General features: G+C 66.2%; 2 protein-coding genes across 2 annotated transcripts; one reads left to right on the top strand and one right to left on the bottom strand.

Moving 5' to 3' along the window:
* Positions 1-373: 373 nt before the first annotated feature.
* KCNQ4 (potassium voltage-gated channel subfamily Q member 4) lies at positions 374-18,180 on the top strand (the record flags this gene model as incomplete). The annotated part of the gene is made up of 14 exons (XM_054223954.1): positions 374-444; positions 9,935-10,025; positions 10,746-10,872; positions 10,954-11,129; positions 11,203-11,328; positions 11,439-11,549; positions 11,709-11,804; positions 12,036-12,124; positions 13,241-13,489; positions 16,240-16,457; positions 16,582-16,684; positions 16,973-17,104; positions 17,298-17,433; positions 17,559-18,180. Coding segments are annotated over 14 exons (1,944 nt in total), but the record flags the coding sequence as incomplete, so codon positions are not given.
* LOC128918961 (collagen alpha-1(III) chain-like) lies at positions 14,665-16,753 on the bottom strand. The gene is made up of 2 exons (XM_054223859.1): positions 16,637-16,753; positions 14,665-15,755 (listed from the first exon to the last, which is right to left on the bottom strand). The coding sequence occupies exon 2, from the start codon at positions 15,686-15,688 to the stop codon at positions 14,780-14,782; it is 909 nt and encodes a 302-aa protein (XP_054079834.1). The 5' UTR covers positions 15,689-15,755; positions 16,637-16,753; the 3' UTR covers positions 14,665-14,779.
* Positions 18,181-20,109: the final 1,929 nt, after the last annotated feature.

Genomic DNA, 20,109 nt, shown 5'->3' with positions numbered 1-20,109 from the left:
CGGTGCCGGCGGAGCCCCGGGGGCGGGGGCCAGGTACGGCGGGGCGGGCCGGCCCCGGCGGGGGGAGGTCCCGGCGGCGGCGGGCAGCTAAAGGCAGGTGGCACCGAGGAGCGGTACCGGGCATCGGGGGCGGTGCGAGCCGGGCGGGGAGGCGGGGGGGGGTCCCGCGGTGCCGGGGCCATGCGGCGGGCGGCGGCGGAGCGCTGAGCGGGGCGGCGCGGCCATGGCCGGGGCGGCGGCGCTGACGACGGTGCGCACCGAGGGCGAGGGGCCGCCCGGCGGGACCCCCCCGCCCCGCCGCCGGGGGCTGCTGGCGGCACCGCGCCCCGGGGCCGCCCCCCGCCCCGCCGGGCCCCCGCGCTGCTGCCGCCGCCGCCTGCAGAACTGTCTCTACAACGTGCTGGAGCGGCCCCGCGGGTGGGCCTTCGTCTACCACGTCTTCATGTGAGTACCGGGGGGGTCCCCGGGCGGCATCCCGCCCCCGAGGGCTGGTCGGGATGGCGGGGGGGGGGGGGGGCCGGGAGCTGCCGGTGCCCGCGGGGGAGGGAGGAGGACCGAGGAGCCGCGGAGCAGCCGTCGTTCCGAGCGAGCACCGGCCCCTCCGGCTCCACCGGAGAAGTTTCCCCGGGAGTGTTTGGCGGGGGGGGTGTGTGGGACGCGCCGGCGGTGCCCGCTCCCGGGAGCAGCGCGACGGGGGAGCCCCGCCACCGGGGGTGGGGGCGAGCGGGGAGCCCGCCGGGGCGAGCGGCGGGGGCTGAGCCCAGCGGCGGCTTCTCGCCGGCGGCTCCGGTGCGAGGGGGTGAGCGCGTGCCCGGGGCTGGGACTCGCCCTCCGGGGTGGCCACCGTGCAGGGAGCCCCGTCCCGCTGCCACCCGCAGAGCCCGGGTCGCCGACCCGCTCCGCCGCTGCCCCCTCGCTGGAGGTGCCCGGGGTCCCCCGGGGTCTGCGGGCCCGTGGGGAGCCTCAAAGGCAGGAGTCCCCCGGAGGGGTGACAGGGCGGGTCCCCCTGGATCCCTGTGGCAGTGTCGGGAGGCAGCAGCGGCGCCAGCCCAGCATCCCGGGAGCCGTGCTCGGGTGGGATGGGGAAAAGCAGGGAGTGGGTGTTCTCGTCCCTGGTTGAAGGCTGCAAACCAGCAGCGGCTGCTGTACCCCGAGAGCTGTGCCCGTGCTGGGGTCGCAGCTGCGGGTGATCCCCAGCACTAAACCATCGCTCTCCGGAGAACGGAGCCCAGGATGCTCCCGGGAGCCCGTCTGCTCCCTGCCCTGGCTCAACGCGGTTTCCCGGGCTGTGCAGCGCTGCTCCTTCTTTCCTCGCTGGACCGGGGCGTCCCCTGGCTTTTTGCAAAGCAGAATCTTCTCTGAGACGGAGAAGATGTGCTACATGCGTGCTTGGCATGTGCCAGGTGTGCGCACCGTGCCCCACAGCCTGGCCCCAGGGACCCCATCTGAGAGCATGAGCCGCAAAACGGCCTCTCCGTCTGCCTTCAGGAGCAGTACCTCAGTGCAGCGTCGTTAGCGGGGTGCGCAAGCTGGAGCTCGTTAAGAGGCAGGAAAGTGGGTCTTGCCTAAGTTAGCACATTGAGGTGGCAGGATGAATTTGTCACAGGATACGAGGGCACCTGAGCTCCCAGGGGAGCTGGGAGAGGAGCCCGGGGCCCATTTGTAACGCCTGCCGACACCTCCGCAGTGTGCTTCGGAAATAATACCTACGTTGCAAATATTGCCCTCGAAAGAACTTTTCCTGCAAGGAATTAGTAACGATAGCAGCCAAAACCTCCTGCTAGGGGACGGGGATCAGAAGTCACCAAGGCTATTGAGTCTTAACTTTGGCATTTCACAGCATCAGGACTTTTTTGCATAGGAACTCGCTGGGCTCTGGAAGAGCGATGCCCTGATCATCTCACAGCTGAGGCGTGGGTGCCCCACTGTCCTCCACCAGTTCTTCCTCCCGACCTGCGCGTGGTTTGCCTCAGAAACAACCACACGGGACCAAGCGGCTCCCCTTGCAGAGCCCACCGAGCCCCGATTCCCTCCTCTGCTGCCCCAGCCATGTCCCACCACCTCTGGGACAGGGGCTTTGCCGGCGTGGGCAAGGTGCGTGGCGGGGCTGGTAGCCACAGCTCTGCCAGGGAGAGCGGGGCTTCTGCGGGCTTGATCCCTGAGGATGGACCCGATGGGGAGGAGACAGCAGGAGCAAAATATCTCGAGCATTTAGTGGGATGGGGAGGGGTTGTGTGCACTTGCTCACTTTGTTTTACAGCCGAGGTTTGCTGCAGGGCCGTTGGTCCTGCCGGGGACCCCCCCCCCCGAAGCCTGTGGGAAGATGCTGCGGTGGGTGCAAGGTGCGGATGTCTGGTTTGTGAAGCCTTTCCTGTAAATGCTGCTCCTTTCTGGCTTCTTGGATTTGGGTTTTTGTTGGGTTTGGTTTTTCTTTTTTCTTCTCTCCTGCGGCAGATGGGAGCTGCTAAGCTGTTGCCGTGCTGGATATTGAAGTTCTCCGGAATGATTTGCGTGCCTCAATAGCTGAGGGCTGGTTTTCAAAGAAGAGGAGGAAGGTGTTACCCCCGCTTTGGGGGGGACCGAGGCATGGGGGAGATGAAGCCCAAGGTCGCCCAAGGTTGGGGCAGTGCCGGTCACAGGACCTGTCCTCTGAGTCACGGCTGTGCGCCGCCTCCCCCCGGGCAGCCTGGCTCCGAGACAGGGCTGAAAACTGCTAAAATGGAAATACCCGCTGAGAAGCGAAGCGCTTCCCTCCCCTGAGCAGTTTAGAGTCTGGGAGTGTGTAGCAGGGCTGAGCTGATACCATTTATTGGACAAGTTCCGTGTCTTTCTGTCGGCAAATTGATCCCAAATAGCTTCCCATCCCCGGCACCCGCTCCGGGCTGGGCTGGTGTTGCTGCACCTTTGCAGGACGCTTTGGTGGCTGCCCTGTCTCTGCAGCCCTGGAGCAGTGCCGGGTGCTGCCTTCAGCCCCCCCCTGCCTCCCCCGATGGGCTGCGGGGGCTCGGAGCCGCCGTTGGGCTCAGCTGGGGCTTTGCAGCCCCTCGGACCCCCCCCCGGTGCTGGGTGTCCCCGCGGGCTGCCGTGCTCTGGCATCTGCAGGAAGGGGATGGTGTGGAAGCAGGTACAGGTGTAAAACCAGGGCTGAGGTGTGCGGTGTTGGCTGGCCGGCCCCGTCCCCTCTGTCCCGTGCTGGCCATGGCAGGGCCGTAGCTGGCCTGGGCTTGGCCGGGCTTGCGGAGCTCTGCCTTGCCCTCTGGAAACGAGAGTTTCTGGCCCTGGAGCTTACAGAGCAAAGCCAGGAGTGTGACCAGAGCGTTAACCTAAAGGCTTTATAAGCCAGAAGGCGAATAAAATCTTCCTTTTCCAATCCCCACCTCTTAAGCCAACGGGAAGGCTGTTCTCATACCCAACTTGTGCCTTTAGTTGTCCGTGGCTGCCCTGGGCATGGGCATCGCTGCCAGCCCAGCCGGGGGGCTGCCCCCCAGGGGTCTCCTACAGCCCCTGGGCTGCGCGGGGAGGGGGTTTCCAGCTCAAGCTCTTCTTCCCCACCTGCCAGCCCCTGGCACGTGGCCGGCGGCTCGCAGTGCCGCTGCCCTGATGGAACCCAGGGTCTGGGAGCTCGCATCAAGGGTTATGAAACCGTCGGGTGCACCAGAAGCTCAGCTCAGCACTTTTCCGCTTCCTAAAGGGACGCTTTATTAAAGAACAGCTTGACCTGGAGCAAATTAGGGAAGATTTGAGCCGGCAGCACCAGTAACAACCCGCAACCCCCTGCCTGAAACACCGTCCCCCCCCCCGTGCCGGGCCAGTGGACGCCTCCCCTGCCCGCTGCTCTCGGCAGCGTCTCACCTGGGTGCTGTTGGGGTTTGGGGTTTCATTTACCTTGCAAAAGTGTCACCCTGCGCCTGGGGCGAGGAGGAGATGGGAGCTCGGAGGGTGCCCGTCCCATGGCACCCCCACCCTTGCCACACACGTGGTGCCGTTGGGTCCCCACGTACGCTGGGGGGACAGAGCAGAGGGGTGGCAGAGCCCCGGGGCCGTGCTGGCACTGGGTGACAGATGCCAGGCGCGGGCTGTCCTCGCCTCGGCGCTGGCCGGGGGCCATGGGCGATCCCCACTGGCTCGGGGCAGCGGATGGCGGGGATGCAATGGGCAGCAGCTGGTGTGTGTCCCCCCCGTGCACCGTCCAGCCCCTGGCTGGGGACCAGGCTGCTGGCAGCCGGTCTGTCCCTCCCGGAGCGTCCCTGTGCTCCCATCCTCCATGGGAGAGGGCTGGGGTGGGCAGGATGGGTCTGCTGCCCCCGCTGCATCCCGGCCCCGCCGCGGGGTGGGCAGCTCTGCCGTGCTCCCCCCCATCTCACTGCATCCCTCCGGCACCACTTGGCCAGCGGGAAAGGGCTTTTCCTCGCCACGCTGGGGATTGCTGCTGTCTGCCTGCAGCAGCTCCAGCCCACCCGGGGCTGGTTGATGGGCTGGAGCCCTGGAGGGTTTGTAGGGAAATGGCTTTATCCCCTGCTCCGTGCTGGCTCTCGACCGCCTGCTGGGTAAAAACCTCTTGTATTAGGCTCCAGGGTTTTAACTTGCTGTCACCGCAGGGGTGATGGGGTGGTTTTCCATCCGGCTGCTGCGCTCACATGGCCAGAAGAGAAGGGTCCGACGCGGTTGTTCCCTGCCAGAGCCGTGCCCTTCGAGCAGGGGGTCTGCCTGCCCCCCGGGGCCGGCCCCGCTCACCTTGTCCAGGCTTGAAAGGGGAGCTGCGTTCGGGGGAGATGCCAGCGGGAAGAGAAGCCGGCACAGCAGTTTCCCCAGCCTGATGTGGTGTCACCAGGGCATAAAATTAAGTGACTTCGGCGCAATGTGAAACTATGCATTGATTTTTCTTCTTTTTTTTCTTTTTTTTTTTTTTTTTCCCTCTTCCCCTCTTGCTGCTCCTGTCGGACCCCCCAGCCCAGAGCGGGAGGTGCTGGTTTGGGTGCCCAGGGCTGGATGGCCCCGATGGTGAGGACGGGGTGGGCAGAGGTGATGCTCGGTCGCCCTGCAGAGGTTTTGGTTATTTGTCCCTCCAAGCGGCAATTCCTGGGGGTGAGGGTCGGAGTGGGGCTGAGCGAGTGCCCGGACCTGCCCCCTCTGCCCGTGGGTGCTTCTGCCCTCCCTGCCACGCATCGGGGGTCTCAGCCTGCCTCGACTCCTTGGGGTCTTCCATGTCCCTGTGCCCCAAAGGTCCCCATCCCTGCCGAGTCCCTGGGTGCTGGAGGGTGGGGACAGCCCCCATCCCTCTGCTGGGGTGCAGGGCCCATCGCACACGGGAGGTGCATCTGAAAACACACGGGTTTTCTTTGCCCCCCCCCTTAAGTCAGCTCCTTGCCAGATGATTCAAGAGCAAAACTATCTCGGCTGCCCTGTGTGAGCGTCTTGGCACCGTCTGCCAGAGCCTTGTGACTGTGCTCCCTGTGGGGACGGGGGGCGCGGGGGGTGCAGACACGTGCAGTGCAAGGGTGACGGGTGATGCCGTCTGCAGGCTTTGGCTCCCGCTCCCCGAAGCACAAAGGTGTTGGGGCCACCGGCTCCCGCGCGCTTGTAGGATGTCACCTGGGGCTGCTGCCGTGGGTGCCCCCGGGCTGCAGATGGGCTCCTGGTCCCAGCCCTGCCTGCAGCCTGTCTCAGGGTGCTGGAAACCCCCCCGTCCTGCCTTATTGCCTGGGGCTGGGGCCGAGGAGGACTCGGGGAGCAGCACCTTTCCTCCCCCAGCGCTGATAACTAGGTCGTGGCTGGGCTCTGGGCTTGTGCTGGGCTCTGTGGTGCCGGTGCCGCGTCCAGCTGGTCGCCTCCTGGCTCCGGTTTCCCTGGCCGTGGGGAAACGCTCGGTGCTTTTCTGCTTCTCTTCCCTGTGGCGTGGGACGGACCCTGCCATGGTTACGGGCGCAAACAGGCCCGCTACACCCTGGTTATTTATATCGCCTGGAGCAGACAGGCCGCCTGCTCCACCTCTCCTAAAGGCGAGGGAGGGGGGATTTATAAGACACGCTGTTTATACAGCTGCAGATGGTGCTCGGGGAGCTGAGCCTCGCAGCACGGAGCGCCGTCCCCATCCCTGTCCCCAGCCCCACCGCAGCTGGGCTGGGGCAGTTTTGGTCCAAATAGCCGTTTCCCGCGGTGGGGGGACAGCATGGACGGGCACCCCGCGCTGCTGCCCGGCGCTGTGGGGACCTGGGGGTGCCGTGGTGGGGCCAGGCTGTGCCGGGGAGGGGGGCCGTGCCCGTTCGCTCGCTCGTCCCCTGGCTGAGCTGTTTATCCTATGGCGCGTGGTGTTTTCCTTCCGCTGAGTTATTGCCGGGCTGTCAGCACGAGCCTCCCTGGTGCTTCCTCGTAGTGAGGGGGAGCAAAGCAGGGTCCTGGGCCAGCATCACCCCCCGCTTCCCCCCTCGCTGGGGCTGGGGGACACAGCCCGGCCGGGCTCTGAGCATCACCGTCAGCGCTGGCACTGGGGTGCCGTGGCACAGCTTTGCCCAGGCTATGCTGGGGTGCGGCCCCTTTGCCCGGGGGTGTTCAGGTGGGCACTGGGGGCTGGCTGGTGTCCCCTCGCCCGATGCTGCTCCTCGCCGGCCGGGGACGCCCTGGCCCCGCTTTCCCTGAGCTCAGCACCTTTCCCGGCTCGCCTCTTCCTCCGCCGGCACCGCACTGCCGGAGTGGGCAGGAGCATATGGCAAAGTCCGCTCTAATGAAGATTAATGTGAGGAGATTCGCCTTCTCCAACACGGGGCCCCCTGCCCGGTTTTAATTATTATTTTGGGGAGGAGTGTTCCTGCGGACAGGCTTTGCTCCTGCAGGGGTGAGAGCAGCCAGAGGAGTCCCATCCCCGTGCCCAGGCTGTCGTCAGCGTGTCCCCTGCTGTGCAGGGACATGTGCCAGCAGGGAGGTGTTTGGGAGCCCCTCGGGGAGGGGGCTGCCGGCTGGTGGGGGCCGGCGGCGGAAATTTTATTGGGGAGAGCTGATGCACCGGCTCAGCAACAACAGCATCTGCTCCCTCCATCCCCCGGGACCCTGGCGAAGGGGAGCGGGGAGGGGGGGAGCAAGGCTCCTGCCAGGTCTTGCCCTGCCATCTCTGCCCCCTCCTCGCTTTCCTTGGCAGTGCTCCCTTTTTCTGGTGGGCGGGAAGGGCAGAGAACTGGGGAGGGAGCACAGCGGCAGGGAGCCTGGCACTGCCGGCACCGCGCGGCGTTTGACGGAGAGCTCGTCTGAGCCCTCGGTGCGGGGCAAAGAGCTGCTGAGAGCAGCACTTCTGCCCCAGAGGGGGGACTGGAGGGGGGGGACAGCCAGTTCCTGGCTCGCCGAGCTGCCTTCAGGCATCTGACCCTTTCCCTAAGCCGCTTAGGCGCAGCCGGGACGGGGCGTTTGCCCAGGCTTTACAAGTTAATTCCTAGCAGGTGATGTGTTCCCAGGAAGTTTCTTTCCCAGCTGGCCCCGCGGGGCCTCGCATGCCCGTATCCCTCACCGACTCCTGCAGGATGACTGCCGGGGGGGGTGGGGGCAGGTGGGAAGCATCCCCCCCCCCCAAGGGTGCAGGTTTCCATCGCCGCTCCTGCAGCGTGGGTTTGCCCTGGTCTCTGTTGCTCGTGGGGACAGGTGACAAGCGGGGCTCTGGCTGGGTTGCAGGGTCACCGTGAGTCGCCACTGCCCGAGACAGGGCCACCCGCAGCGCGTCCCCCCGGCAGCAGCGTGTGCCCGGGCACGGGAGACCCCCCCTCCCCACTCCCCGCCCAGGGCGAGAGGCACAAATCTTTGCAGGCTGGGAGATTTCTGCCTCCTCGTCTGCTTTGTGCTCCGCTGCCCGTGTAATTGCCTGCTAAATCCTGATGGTATAATCTTTATTGCTGATGATGCACAAAGCAGAAAGGCTCTGCCCTGGGCTGCTCAGCCAGGGCTTGTCTCGCTCCTCGGACCAAGTGGCCGAGGTGCCAACAGCCTGCTCCGTGTCCCTGCCCGTGTCACCGCTGCCCTCCCTGCCGGCACGGGCAGGACGGGGGTACCGCCGTGCCGTCGGCTGGTGGGGGAATTAATGGCAGAACTGCTGTGCCGGAGGAAAAGGGCTTGATTAATAAGTCAGAGGGAAGAAGGAACCGGCTCCAGCCTTCTGCCTTGCAGACGGGGAGCGCCTGGGAGAGGAGCATCGCCCTCCGCGGCGCGGGCAGGGGGAGGTCGGGGCTGTGACAACCCCGACCCCTTTGGTGCTGGAGCGGGCATACGGTGTCACTGCAGCTCTCTGTGCTCCATGCTCTGGATCCAGCCCTTCTCCCATTCCCTGGGGTCTCTCTGCCATTGGCACCATCTCCAGTTTCCCCTCGGGATGGTTTCAGGCAAGGGCACCTGCCTGTCCCCTTCGGGCTGGGTTCTGAGCTGGGTGCTGGTGCCCCCCTGCAGCGGGGCACTCGTTAGCCCCCTCACGCCGTGCCCAGGTTTGCAGAGCCCCCCCCAGCCCCGCACGCCATAAACTGTGGGTTCCGTGGGTGCTTGTATCCCCAGGCTGGCTCCCCGCACCCCCAGCGCTTGGTCCCCTTGGCCCGGGGGGTCCTGCAGAGGGCACAGAGCATCGTCCCCTCTCCCCAGCGTTGCCCGATGTCTCCCCACCGGTGCTGGGACAGGTGTGTGGGTTGGGTCTGGTTTCACCCTTTGGCCACCCCCGGCAGCCGGTTCGGCTTTCAAGCTCCATGTCAGCAACCAGAGGAAAGGGGAAGGGGCTCCTGAGCGAGTGTCGGGCAGCATCTCCCTGAGCCGAGCCCCCCGTCCTCTCTGGAGCACCACTGATGGGTCCCATGGGCATCGCTCACCGTGGGGAGATGGTGCTGGGGGGGCGAGATGGGTGCCCACCAGCTTGGGGACAGGGTGCCAGGGCCGCCTCGCTTGCCCTGCTGGCCTCAGACGTGGCCACCCCGGTGCTGCTGGCGGTGCCGTCCTGCAGTGCCGTGGGGTGCCCAGAGCCCCCCGTGCCATTACAGAGACAGCTCGGGCGGAGCGGTGGCCCTTTGCACGCCGTCACGTGGGCTGGTGGCACAAGCCCTCCACTTTCCGTTTTTAGAATCGCTGGATCAGGGGAAAAAATGTATTTTTGGAGTTTCATTTGCTTCAGCTTCAGAGTCTATTTTTTTTTCCCCTCCTTACTTTAAATGGGCCAAAGCCCCTCGTCTCTTAGCCCAGCTCGCGGGGACAAATAGCCCCAGAGCAGCTCCCTGTTAACTCTTCCCCTGGCTCGGCTGTTCCTGGGTGGCCTCCCTGTCCCCAGCAGGTCCCCACGGTGTCAGCGATGCTGGGGACAGTCAGGAGAAGCTCTGGTCCCCCTTCTGCAGCAGCAGCCGCCCTGCTGCGGTGCAGGACCCCCCATTTTCCTCCTTGCCTTTAATTAGGGGTTGTTTTGCCCAGGGGGGGTGCCACAGGGCTGCAGGAGAGCCTTGTGCTGAGCCCCGCGGCCGCTGGAGCCTGGTCCTCCTCCTCGGTGCCTGCGGGGCTGCCCGGGGACGTGTGTGCCACCAGCCGGCGCTGGCACATGGGTGCCCTGCAGGGCTGGTCCCCATCGCAGAGAGGCACAGGGCTTGGGGGGCACCGCGCAACCCTGGGCCATGAGCCTATGCCGGCTGTGCCGGGGGGACGCTCGGGGTCGGAGGGGTCCCGCCGTGGGCTCGGGGCCCTGCCCCGGGGGGGTGCTGCTTGCACTGGGCATCCCGGTGCCACGGGCAGGCTTCGGGCACCCACGGGCAGCTGCTCCTGGGCTCCCGAATTGCTCCATGCCACCATCTAGGGGCAAACCGTGTCCCCGGTGGCTCGGACACAGCCACGGAGGTCTCTGCTGGGGGGGACAGGCTGCGAGTGGGGGCCAGCGCTGCAGACTGGGATCCCCCCAGACGGCTCTGGTGCCCACGCCGACACGCTCTCGTTCCAGATTCCTCCTCGTCTTCAGCTGCTTGGTGCTGTCGGTCTTCTCCACCATCCAGGAGCACCAGAAACTGGCCAACCAGTGCCTCTTCATCCTGGTAAGTGGGGAGCAGGGATGTGGCTCGGGTTCCCCCTCCCTGCGTTACACCCTAAGAAACTCGGATGGGATCATGGACGATATCCCTCCCACCCCTTCCCCAGCCCCGGTGTCACTATTGACCGTTGTTGTTAACCACGGCAGCCTCTCCGGCACGCTGGGGAGAAGCTGCAGGGTGGCCTTGCTGCTGCGGGTGTCCCGTCACTGCAGCTGGACCTCCATGGTGCGGAGAGGCATAAACCTCTGGAAAAGGCAGGGCAGGAGGGGCTAAAAAAGGCAACTTTCCCCCAAACTGCCACAAACGGCTGACGCTGGAGTTTCTCCGAGTGACGGAGACTAAATTGGGAAGGACCTTGTGACTTTCCCGCGAGTAAGCAGAACGGGGGCCTGTTTGTGCGGGAGGTAGGAGGACAATGCTGACGGCGGAGGAAAAGGACCCAGCTCGGGGTGAGCTTGGCAGAGGGAGGAGAGCCGGGCTGCTCAGACAGCCTCGACGACCGCGGCTCCCGTCTCGCCACCCCGATTCCCCCGGGGACGGCTCCAGACGCGGCTGTGCCAGGAAGGTGGCCTTGGCGGGGGACACCCTGCTCCCCCCTGCACCCTCCTCAGCACCAGCATTTCATTTTTTCCCCCCCAAAGCCACCCACCCAGCTGAGTTCCCCACGCCATCCTGCCTCTGTCCTCCCCCCCTCACCCTCCCGACCCTGCTCCCCCCCGGCAGGAGTTCGTCATGATCGTGGTGTTCGGCATGGAGTACATCGTCCGCGTCTGGGCGGCCGGCTGCTGCTGCCGCTACCGGGGCTGGAGGGGTCGCTTCCGCTTTGCCAGGAAACCCTTCTGCGTTATAGGTACTGGGGGGGCTTGGGGGGAGCACGGGGATTTGGGGACTTGCAGTGTCACCCACGCCCCCGACCCTCGCTGTCCCCTAGATTTCATCGTCTTCATCGCCTCGGTGGCCGTCATCGCCGCCGGCACCCAGGGCAACATCTTCGCCACCTCGGCGCTGCGCAGCATGCGCTTCCTGCAGATCCTGCGCATGGTGCGCATGGACCGTCGCGGCGGCACCTGGAAGCTGCTGGGCTCCGTCGTCTATGCCCACAGCAAGGTGAGGATGCGGGGTCCCGGCACGGCCCCCCCACACCTCCCCGACCCCCTCTCACCCCTCCCTGCCCCGGCAGGAGCTCATCACCGCCTGGTACATCGGCTTCCTGGTGCTCATCTTCTCCTCCTTCCTCGTCTACCTGGCTGAGAAAGACGCCAACGCTCAGTTTGCCACCTACGCCGACTCCCTGTGGTGGGGCACGGTAAGCCTGGCCGCCGTGGCCCCCCAGCCCCGGGAGGGGACGAGGAGGGTGGGATGGGACCACGGCGGGGGAGCTCCCTCCAGGCCTCCGCCTGCTCTGCCCCCGCGCAGGTCACCCTCACCACCATCGGCTACGGGGACAAGACGCCGCAGACGTGGCTGGGACGGATGCTGGCGGCCGGCTTTGCCCTGCTCGGCATCTCCTTCTTCGCGCTGCCCGCTGTGAGTAGGACCGGGGAGAGAGGGTCCCCACCTCCTGCCCTGCAGAAATCGGGGAGAAAGGGGAAAAATCCGCCCCTGCAGCTGGAGGGTCCCCATCTCTCCTGGTTGGCGGTGGCAGCGTGGCCGGCACCCATGGACCCCATCCCCTCCCATCCCCAGGGGATCCTGGGCTCCGGCTTCGCCCTCAAAGTGCAGGAGCAGCATCGGCAGAAGCACTTTGAGAAGAGGCGGACTCCGGCGGCGAATCTGATCCAGGTAGAGCAGTGCTGGCGTGTCCTGCCCCATCCCTTCCCGGGGATGCTCCACCGTCCCTCCCGTCTCCTCTGCCTGTCCCAAACCCCTGACCCCCCGTCCGGCAGCTGGCTCCTTTGAGCCGGTCTCTGCCTGTGGTGGCCGGGGGGGGTGGAGGGGGCTGGCACGGGGGGTTTTGCCTCCTGACCCTGCAGGGGCTGATTCCGGTGCCCGCGGGCTCTCGCTCCCGTGCAGGCTGCCTGGCGCCTGTACTCGACGGACGCCAGCCGCGCGTACCTGACGGCCACCTGGTGTTACTACGACAGCCTCCTGCCCTCCTTCAGGTAGGCAGGGTGCGGGTGAGGGCTGCGGGGCTCCTGGGGGGACCCAGGCCGAGGAGTGACCTGGGCAGTCCCTGCCATGAGGGGCCACATGGGGCCACTGAGGGCTCAGTGGGGCTGAGCGCCACGGACGCCTTGCTCAGCCCCAGGATGCCGGAGCCCCAGCACAGCATCTGCCGAAAAGCCCAACACCAGCCTCCATCCCCATCATCCTCCCAGCCCGCAGCACCTGTCCCACCCTGTCCCCTCTCGCCCCATCCATAGCCTTCCTCCAGCACCACCGCGGGGAAGAGGATGATGCCGCCGGCCACGGGGACCTTGTGGCCGGAGCGATGGAGCTGCAGCTGGCCGGGAGCTGGCTCTGAGCGTGGTGGCAGAGGGGATGGACCCGGAGGGTCTGGCAGGGAGCCCTGTGCCCCGTCCCTGCAGCGTTCTCCCCTTCCGTGTCCTCTGGGATGTTGCCCCCACGGGTGGATCGAGGACTCTCCGAAGCTTTTCCGGACGGCCTGTGTGCCGCAGCCCTGCCCTCCTGCCTCCGCCCGAGCGTCCTGCCCTGCTCCGTCCATGTGTTTCTTTGCAATGACAATTTTACTGTTCCGTTTCACTCTTTATTTTTTCAAAGACAGGGCTCTTAACAGCGGCGGCAGCGAGTCCCTCTGCTCCCTGAGGAGATCCGGCTTCCCGTGCATCGCTGCCGAGCGTGGGGCCGGGCTCCCCTGGCGTGGGCATCGCGGGGGCCTCCGCCAGCCCCTCCTGCTGTGCCGGGAGCCGTTTCTCCCCCAGCAGGGAGCTGAGATAGGGCCAGGCTCCATCCCTGCCGGCTCCGAGCCTCCCCCCTGCTCCGGCAGCACCCGGACCCCCAGACCAGATGGTGGCAGGTCCCCGTGTCCCCACCTCGCAGCAAGGGTGGTCAGCCTGCCTGAACCATCCCTCTCGGCATGAGTCCAACCCCTCTGCCGGTGGCCAGCCTCTGTGGGACCCTTCCCCAGCACCCCCCTGCCCAGCACCGTTACCCCCAGGTGCCGGCAGCGGGTGTCGAGCTGTTAAGAAACTGTCTTTGGAAAGAAAATGCTGGTTTTTGCTTCTTGTTTTGCTCTGGTTTTGCTTTGATTTGCACAGAGGGGGCTCTGCTCTGCTCACCCTTGGTTTGCTCATCTCGTTTTGCTTTGGAAAGTTTAATTTCTCCATGTTTTTATTTAACCCCAACCCCAGAGAGCTGGTCCTAATGTTTGAGCATTTACACCGAGTCCGCAACGGAGGATTTAGGAATTCAGAGGTGAAAAAATTGCCCGACGGAGCCCCACCGCCTTATCACTCCTTCACCCCTGGCCAGAAAAGCATCAGCCCTGCCGCTTGCTCGGGGGAAAGGTAGGAGGGGGCAGCCCCGCGGCCCCGCGTTCTCCCTCCTCTCTGTCCTCTCTTCTCTGCTCGTCTGTGTCCACCCGTGGTGCCACCGTGGTGTCTGTCACCGCCAGCCCGGACCCCAGGGGAGCAGCCCCCAGCCCCGCTCCCCCCAGCGCTGTGCCGGGGCACCCGTCCTGCTCTGCCGCTGGCTGTGGCACCGCTCCCGCCTCCGGAGGGGACACGTGTGGTCCCCGCAGACGGACTCTGGGCTATTGTACCATCGTGAAGCCTCTTGCAACGTTCAGCTCCACCTCGCTGACCTTTTCTGGGTGGCCACAGCACCGGGACCTTGCACGGGGGACCCAAGTGTGGCCAGAAATGATGGCAGTGCCGCTGGAGCTGTGTGGCCCTGCTGCGGACCAAGGCAAGGAGCAAAACCTGGTTCCTGCAGTCCAAGACGGGCTTCCCGTGCCCACAGCAGTGGGGAGCAGCGGTGCCGAGCTGCCCCAGTGCCGACAAGAAGAGACAAGAGGGTTTGGGGCTGCTGTGCTGCTGGAGGCTGCTCTGCATCGTGTTCCTGGTCCACGGTGGCCCAAAAGCATCCTGGGGACCCCGGAATGCCACCACGGCTGCTGGCCTGCCGCCCAGGACATCGGCACGGTGCGGGACCCTGGGCCAGCATCAGGGTTAGGTGGAGAGGGAGCGCTGCTCCTCAGTGGTATCGTGCCTCAGTTTCCCCTGTGGTACCGGAGACAGGGCTGTGGGAGGTCTGGCACGGTGCGGGGATGTGCCAAGCCGTGGGGCTGCGGCTTCCCCACTGCGGGCATAGGGCAGAGGGTCGCCTGCTCCCCCCGCCGCCCCCCAGGTGAGTATGGGCTTGGGGGGCTCCTCCCTGCGGCAGCACCGGCCGGGGCTCGGTTTCCCGGTGAAGAGCCGGGAGCTGGCAGGGGAAGGACTGTCACCCCCCAGCCGTCCCACCCGGGGGGGCCCGAGCCTCCCCCTGTCTCCTCTGCAAGCATCACCTCTCATAACATCTCATCTTCTCTCTCTCCTCCCCTCTCCTGCTCACCCTCCTCCTCTCCATCCCTCTGACCTCCCCCCAAACCTTCTCTGCCCCCCCCCCATTCACCCCCAAGCTGGAAGGAGGAGGACGTGCAGCCCCACAAGTGCTTACGCCTCAGGTAACGTTCGCCCCTGGCAGCGGCTGCAGAGCCCCAGCGGTGGTCGCAGGGTCACCAAATTGCTTTTTGGCAGCTCCGCCACTGAGAAACCGGACTTCCCTCTGCCGGGCAGGCGTCAGTGTTTATGCAGGACCTACACAAACAACTTTACTCGTGCCTCTTGCCTCCACAGCAGAGGGGGGTGCCGTGGCCGGGTCCCCGGCAGCAGGCAGGGACCCTGCGCTGGGGTGCGGGCATGCCGGGGGGGCCAGGGACGAGGTGGCCCGGGATGCTGCGTTCCCTCCCAGCCACAGGCTAACTCTTGTTTTCTCCTGTGTCTCTGCCCTGACCCTCCAGCCCCATCTTTAGTGGTAAGAGGAGGCTCTTGCGGACGTGGGGCACATGGAGACGGAGGTACTGCATCCCCGCGCAGGGCCGGGGAGCGCCGGGGTGCATGGTGCGCCATGCAGGGCTGGCTGCGTGGGTCCCGGGGGGCTGAGACAGAGCGGGTAGAGGCCAAAGAATGGTCCTTCTGCAGGCCAGGGGGGTTTGTGCATGGCCTGGGCTGAGCTGACTGTCCCCCACTGGCTCCCGCAGCTCGCCCTGCCTCAGTTTCCCCCTCTGTGCAGCATGGATGAGGCTGGTCCGTTGGCCGTGCTGGGCTTGCCCAAGTCCAACAACAGCAAACAGGCACTTGGGTGAACCCCATCCCGCATCTCCTGCAGCCTGGTCCCCCCTGGGACACAGCCCTTCCCGTCCTCCGGCACCACCCGGCACCACCGCGTGCCAGCTGCTGCAGGGGCTTGTGGCAACCCTGCCTGCCTGGGACCAGCTCGCCAGTGACCTGCATGCCGGTAGCCCAGCACCCTGCCGTACCCCCGCCTTGCCCTGGGACTCCTGGAAATCCAGGAGGCTCCGCATGTGCCATGGTTTCATAGAGTTGGTTGTGCAGCGGGCATGGGGTTTGCTCCGTGTCCTCCGTGGCTTCGGCTTCCTCCCCCTGCGGGTCTGTGCGTCCGCTTGGCCGCTGTGCCTGGCCCAGGGTGTGCTTGTGGTCCTGCATCACACAGAGGGCAGCACCAGGTGATGTTTTTGTGTAGGTCCTACATAAATGATGCCTGTTCTTCCCCCTGGAAAGCCAGCAGAGCGGCTGGTTTCAGGAGCAGAGCTCAAGTTAGAGCAGGAGGAGAGCCTGAATTGGGTGGTGCAGCCTGGAGGAGGAGGAGGAGGAGGAGGAAGAGGAGGAAGGGGCCTGGCCGGGTGCCCCAGGACTCCCCATGCCAGTGGGGGTGGGCAGGAGCAGGGCTGGTCCCTGTGGGGCCAGTGGCTCTGCCAGGGCTCTGCGGTGTGTCGTCCCCGCCACCGTCCCTGCTCTCCCTGTCCTTCTGTCTCCTTTCTCTACTCTCGGTGGGGAAAAAAGGGTGTTTAAAGGAGTAAGCCCAGAGCTGGTCCTGCATGGTACTGCCTGCTCCTGGCACCACCAGCCCCATCCTCACCCCTGGCGTGGGGGGGTGGGCACCATGTGTGCCCCCAGCAGGGCTCTCCCTGTCCCCATCCTGGTCCCCCCCGGTGCCCGCTCGCCTCTGACCCTGCCCATCCCGCTGTCCCACGCAGCAACAAGATGGGCATCAAGGACCGCATCCGGCTGAGCAGCTCACAACGGCAGGGCAGCCGGGGCAGGCAGCACCTGGGGCCCCCCCTGCACCGCTCCCCCAGCACTGAGGACGTCCCCGAGGCCTCCAGCCCCACCAAGGTGCAGAAGAGCTGGAGCTTCAACGACCGGACCCGGTTCCGTGCATCCCTCAGGCTCAAGCCACGGACCCCGGTCGAGGGTAAACCCTGGGGACTGGTGGGGTCCGGGTCCGGCTGTGGGGTTTCTGGGGGGCTGCAGGGGTTTTGGGGGGCACATGGGGACAGCCCTCGGTCTCTGCGACCCACCCGCTCTTGCACCCACAGCCGACTGCCCGCCGGAGGACAGCGGTGAGGAGAAGAGCTCCCACTGTGACCTGACCTTCGAGGACATCATGCCGGCAGTGAAGACCGTCATCCGGGCTGTCAGGTGAGACCATCCCCTCCTGTGTCCCCCAGCGTGTGTGCTCCTGTCCCCACCTCCTCCGCAGCTCTCAGCCTCTGGGGACAAACGGACTGGCCAGAGCGCCCCGGTCCAGCCCATGGTGGTGGCCGAGCCAGGCAGGGAGCAGGGATGGCTCCCGGCTCAGCCCCTGTGGGAACAGTGCTCAGAACCTCGGTGCTTTGCACGCTCCCTCCCCCTCACCCCCCCAGCCCGGAGCCCCTGGGCACCCCCAGTCCTCCCAGTGCCGTGCAGCCAGCCCGGGTGTCCCTTCAGGATCTTGAAGTTCCTGGTGGCCAAGAGGAAGTTCAAGGAGACCTTGCGTCCCTACGATGTCAAGGATGTCATCGAGCAGTACTCGGCCGGCCACCTGGACATGCTGGGCAGGATCAAGAGCCTACAGATGCGGTGAGTTGCCCCCAAGGCGGGGGGTGCTGAGGGCTCCCCTGTGTCTCCTACCACTAGCCATGCCCTCCAGGAGCGATGCTGGCCCATTGCGATGGGTGGGACGTGTCCCAGGAGCCCGTCCCCATCCCCTGTGGTCTCACATGTCCTCTGGTCCACTGGGGGTGATGGACTGTGTCCCTTCCCTCCCTGCCAGCGTGGACCAGATCATGGGCAGGGGGGCCCTCACTGCGGACAAGAAGACGCGGGAGAAGGGGGAGAAGCCGGTGCTGGAGACGGAGCTGGTGGATGAGCTCAGCATGATGGGGCGCGTGGTCAAAGTGGAGAGGCAGGTCAGGAGGGGACAGCCCCCAGGGAGCACGTCACCGTCCCTTCGGTGCCTGCGGGATGGGGAGCCGGGATCCCCAGGTCCCCTCCCCGCGGGGAGGGACCCGCTCAGCGCTGGCCGCCCTTGCAGGTGCAGTCCATAGAGCACAAGCTGGACCTGCTGCTCGGCATCTACTCCCAGTGCCTCCGCAAGGGCTCCACCAACTCCTTCAGCCTGGCCGCCGTGCAGGTGCCCCCCGGCGAGCCCGACATCACCTCCGACTACCACAGCCCCGTGGACCACGAGGACATCTCCATCTCTGCCCAGACCCTGAACATCTCCAGGTCGGCCAGCACCAACATGGACTGAGCGGGAAGGCAGCGGGATGGATCCTGCCTGCGTGCAGCCGGTGGGACGGGGCGCTGGGACGTGGGAGCAGCGTGGCATCACCCGGCCCCGTCTAGCCACTTCCCTCGCCATCTTACTTGAACCAAGTCTTCCTTTGTGGGGGGATGGCTGCAGCGGGTGCCCGCTCTGGGGATGGGGTGGAAGCCCGTGGCACTGCGGCATGGCCAGCCCATGCTCCCGGGATGCTCCTGCCCTTCCCGGGGGGTGAGACCCCCCCAGCTCCTGGGGCCTTGAGTGCTCCCCAGCCATGGTGGGGATGCTCCAGCCTGGCCCTGTCCCCTGGGGTTTGACTCGTAGCCCCAGCCCTCAGGACACATCCAGCTCCTCTGTGAGGTCCTGCTTGGTCGCCCAGAGCCGAGCCGGGGACGCCGCCAGCTATGCAAGGCTCCATCTCCCTCCGCCCCCGGTGCCGAGCAGGGGTGTTGGGGCATGACCCAACATGGTTTTACCTGCGTTGCTCCGGGTCGGGGCAGCGGTGGGGGCCCCCCCAGGTCGGGGAGCGGGGATCTGTCCCCCATCGTGCTCCTTTGCCCAGGTTATTTCCCTGCTGCCAAGGCTGCACCTCTAGAAGCACAGCAGAGCCTTCTGCCTGCCCGTGCATGCTTCCAGGGCAATATATATATAGGAGAGATATATATATATTTATGCAATAACGTCTTAATATGCAACACCCCCGGGAAGAGCAACCTGTGGGGCCATAGGCAATAAGTAACCCCCCTACCAGCACACAGGGCTGGATCCTGCTGCCTGTAGGGGCCCAGCGGGCTCAGGGCTGGGTGACAAACCTGCTGGAGGGTGGCCCTGGGGACACGGGGCTGCGCAGGGGCTGTGGAGGACAGAGGGATGCAGGCACAGGTGATGGGGACAGTGGTCCCCAAGGAGCATCTCTCCCTCTTGTGTCCCAACCCCTGCTCTTGGTTAGAGGACTCCTTCCCTGCTGGGTCCTGTGGGTCCCGCGGTGCTCGGTTTGTCCCTCCCCGTGTCCCCATCCCTTCCATGTCCTGAGGAGCACAGGCCGGGCCTGGGGGGGGTGACAGCCCAGTGGGGACAGAGAGTGGCTGTGCATGTCCCTTGTATGCCGCTTGCGGCAGAGCCACAGCAGCTCCCGCGCTGCCTTGCTCCCCTTTGCTGCCCCGACCCCAGTCCCGGGGCTGGTTTCCAGTCCCACAGCGCTGGGCTGAGCCAGGCTGGAAACGATCGTGGTAGTGCCAAAGTTTGTCGAGCTGGGGCTGGTGGGGGGCTGGGGGTCCTGGGGGGTCTCGGTGCCCTACGGAGGCTGTCAGGGACCGGCAGTCAGACCTGCTGGGATCTGGCCTGGGCTGGTGGGCACCCACCGAGCCGCGGGATTTGCACCCGTATGCCTCTGCTCCCAGCAGCAGGGACCCCCCCCCCCCCCCCCCCGCTCGTTTTTTCTTGCCTCGTTAAGTGCATGTGGCCAGCGCAGGCTGTGCCAGAGCCGCTGGCAGCCCCCGCCCCAGCTCCTGCACCACCCGGGTCCCCTCCCCTGCGATGGCGCGGGGGCTCGAGGGGGTGGCCGGGTGCCGTGGGTGGGCAGGCGGTGGGTTGGTGAGGGGGTGCCGTGGGTGCCCGGCCGCGGGGCGAGGGTGCATGCGAGAGCTTTGCCCGCAGCCGCACGCAGGAACTAACCGGTAGGAGCCTCCCCGGGGCTGGCCGGTCCCCGCAGACCGCCCCAGCCAGCGGTAGTTACCTCACTTGATTAACTTATTAACTTATTTCTTTCATTAAAGTTTGGAGTAGAGGCTGCCTGCCTGCCCCGCTGTCTCTCTCCCGGCTCTCCCGGGAGGTGGCACTCCAGCCCTGCCGCCGAGCGCTGCGGACGGAGGAACCGGGCGTCCGGCCACCTCCCTGCCCCCCCGGGCACCCCTGAGCCGCAGCCGCCCCCCACCTGGGCAGCGGGGCTCCGGCTCAGTCCCCCTCCATGGCGCCGTGAGCCTGGGGGCTGCAGGCCTGATGCCACTGCCGAGGGGCCCTTGCCCTGCGTTCGGAGCGCGGTGCCGGCGGGGAGGGTCACTGCTGCGGGAAGGGCCGTGCTCCCTCTGCCTCTTCAGAAGTGTCACGCTGTGTCCCCAAGCGGGGGTGACGCTGCAATGGTCCCGCGGCCATCCCGGGGAAGGCGGAGGGGTGGGAGCCCCCTTCCCCAGGAGACCGCAACCCCCCAAGGGACAGCAAAGCCTTCACCCCATCCCCATGTTGTGTCACCCCACAGGGACAATGTGTCCCCCAGCCTGCGAATGGCAGGGGGGCCGGGGGTGGCCCCTTTCCGTGCCCCCCC

The sequence above is a fragment of the Rissa tridactyla genome, chromosome 18 (assembly GCF_028500815.1).
Source record: "Rissa tridactyla isolate bRisTri1 chromosome 18, bRisTri1.patW.cur.20221130, whole genome shotgun sequence".
NCBI lineage: Eukaryota > Metazoa > Chordata > Aves > Charadriiformes > Laridae > Rissa > Rissa tridactyla.
Note: the sequence above shows the minus strand (reverse complement) of the source record. Positions and strands in the feature narration are given on the sequence as shown.